This window comes from Akebia trifoliata, chromosome 5 (genome assembly GCF_017979445.1).
Source record: "Akebia trifoliata isolate Shusen 1 chromosome 5, ASM1797944v1, whole genome shotgun sequence".
NCBI lineage: Eukaryota > Viridiplantae > Streptophyta > Magnoliopsida > Ranunculales > Lardizabalaceae > Akebia > Akebia trifoliata.
The window spans coordinates 32,003,718-32,006,261 of NC_141379.1; the positions used below are offsets into that span (position 1 = coordinate 32,003,718).

The window sequence follows — 2,544 nt, forward strand, 5'->3', positions numbered from 1 at the left end:
TGAGCTCAGCTCATAGTATGGTGGATGGGTTATTCCCTTTCACTCGGCTAGTGATTCATCCCCTCCTTGGTCTATATATAGTGACAGGGCGGTGTGCCGACTCAGTCTTGACCGCCGCACCCTAAACTTTGGCTGTTTTTAAGACCCTACTCCCTCCCCACTCCTAATGTTTTTTCCACATAAAAACCCCTAACCTAATTCAATTTGAGGCTTGACCCATAGCCTGCTACCTTTAGGGTCATGAGTCGAAGTTGGGCTTGAGTTTTGTAAATCGGCTGAACCTGATATTTTTATAGATAAATCCGACCAGGCCTAAATTAGGCCTAGCCGGATTTACACCTATCATTGGGTAAGGGTGATCTTTACTAATATTATAATGAGAGAACAAGAAATACATTACAAATTTATCCTCAAAACTTTAGATGACTTTTTCCAAAAGATTACATATATACCCCAAAAAAAAATTCGACTCATCTGAGCCCGAAAAGGTCCCCTTAGATTTTGTCTCCTGAAATCGAAGCCCAAAAAAGAATACAAGACATCCTAGAAAAACAAAAGGTACATCTAGTTTGTTACACAAAATGAAAAAACAAGCCAAATCAATCTTTTTTTCTTTTTCTTTTTCTTTTTATCTTTTGTAGGATAATAATATTTTATTAGAGAATTATAGATCATACAACAGCTACAAACTTAAAAAGATGAGATATAAGACGTCATGCATCATTCGCTCACTCACTCACTCATGGATCTACGTATATAGTAGACTTATTCATAGTTTTCAAACCATCACACATGAAAACTAATGACTTAAGATTTAATTAACTGAACTGGATCAAGCTTCACTGGTGCAAGGCCAGGTTCATGAATGATAGATTGAAGATCTCCTTTCTCTCCTTCCAAATAATCTCTCATGAAAGCAACAACAAGCCCACCCACACATCTCCTCATGGGATCCCTTGGACCATTCCCATTCTTACACATCCAACCTGATAAAGTACCCATAGGCCATCGTGGGTTATCATCTAACATATCCACGTGACCATAGTCCTTAGTAACAAAATAACAACAAGGGGGTTGACATTCATCGAAGAAACACCTATGATTCGCTCCATCTGGAGCAGAACATGGTAAAGGCCAAAATGGACTCTTATTTCCCAAACCTGTTCCGATGACCATTACTGGGATTCCAAGATCCATAGAGTGAGGGATGTATGTTAGAACATCGGGTGGAACTTGATCCCCTTTCTTTGGTCCTGCAACAGGGTCTAGACCGATTAATATAGAAAAAATTTGGGAGGTCGGACGTTGGCCGAGTGCAAGAGAGAATGCTGTCTTGCTTCCTCTACTATGACCAGCAAGGGCAACCTTTCTGAGGTTTGCTTCAACATTTTGAGGAAGGACAGATTGTAGGCCTTTGGATAACCAGTCTGCCACTAATGCCGCTGAATTGAGCTCGTCGTAACCAGATGGAGGAATCAAGGAGTATAACTACAAACACAATTTGTATCATTAAATTAGATAACTATATTGTTAGTGAAAATAAAGGGTATGCTAAATTAAGTTTAATGCAAGTATGGGAGGTCAGCAGCCAATTTTTTTTCTCCATAAAATCATGTTTTTTTTTTTTTTTTTTTAATTTCTTTCAAATATGATAATTTTTTTACTACTAGAAGGCAAAATATGATAATTTTTCACATTGAATTAACTTTGTTGTAACTTGTATCAAGAGGTATAACTAGAAAGACAATTTATATAATTTTATATATTGAAAATGTGTGTGCGGGTGAGAGAGAACCTGGGGTGCAACAACTATGAAGCCATGGGTGGCTATGTGTCTGAAGAGCTGAGTGTAGAAATCGTTGGATAAGAAAGTCCCATGAAGGAAAACAAAAACTGGGTATTCTCCTTTATCAGTTGGTGTGACAATTAACAATGGCTTGGGAGGGGAAGAAGCATCAGATGTTTCTATTGGGAAGTCATCTACACCCAACCTTCCCGCTTCAAATACAGACGTAGAAGTACTAGAAGCATTCTTAATAGCTTCCAAGGTTGCCATTTTTTTTTGGTTGATTTCTGCTTGAGTCCCCTCCCTATACTTATAGTAGCTTAGTGACATTATATGGATCGAATCCTGAATAAATGTAGGTCGATCTGGGACCAATTTCATACGGATCGAACCCTTGTTAGACTGAGTTTTTATTGGATCCAAATCAAATTGTACTACAATTCATTTGGATCGAATAAGCTAAATAAACTCCACATAATAAATAAAATATACTATTGTAATTTGGGAAATGTTCAGCACCCTAAGTTTTACCACACACTTTAACAAACGTTTTTTTGTCCTACATAGGTTAGAAGTTTTGGAATGGGCTGATTTTTGGTGAGGATGATCTCTATGATTAGAAGATCATCCTCCCCAAAAATCATCCCATTCCGAAATGTTTAGCCCCATGTTTACACGTTGAAAAATTGTTGACCGTCAATTTTTTGTAAACCATTTTTGATGGGGTTAGAAGTTTTGGAATGAGCTGATTTTTGGTG

At 37.7% G+C, this 2,544-nt stretch overlaps 1 protein-coding gene across 1 annotated transcript; it reads right to left on the minus strand.

Annotated features, from left to right (window-relative positions):
* Positions 1-430: 430 nt before the first annotated feature.
* LOC147402242 (chlorophyllase-1, chloroplastic-like) lies at positions 431-2,071 on the minus strand. The gene is made up of 2 exons (XM_086443847.1): positions 1,796-2,071; positions 431-1,488 (listed from the first exon to the last, which is right to left on the minus strand). Exons 1-2 carry the CDS (start codon positions 2,054-2,056, stop codon positions 808-810), a joined length of 942 nt encoding a protein of 313 aa, XP_086299973.1. The 5' UTR covers positions 2,057-2,071; the 3' UTR covers positions 431-807.
* Between the last annotated feature and the right edge of the window lie 473 nt (positions 2,072-2,544).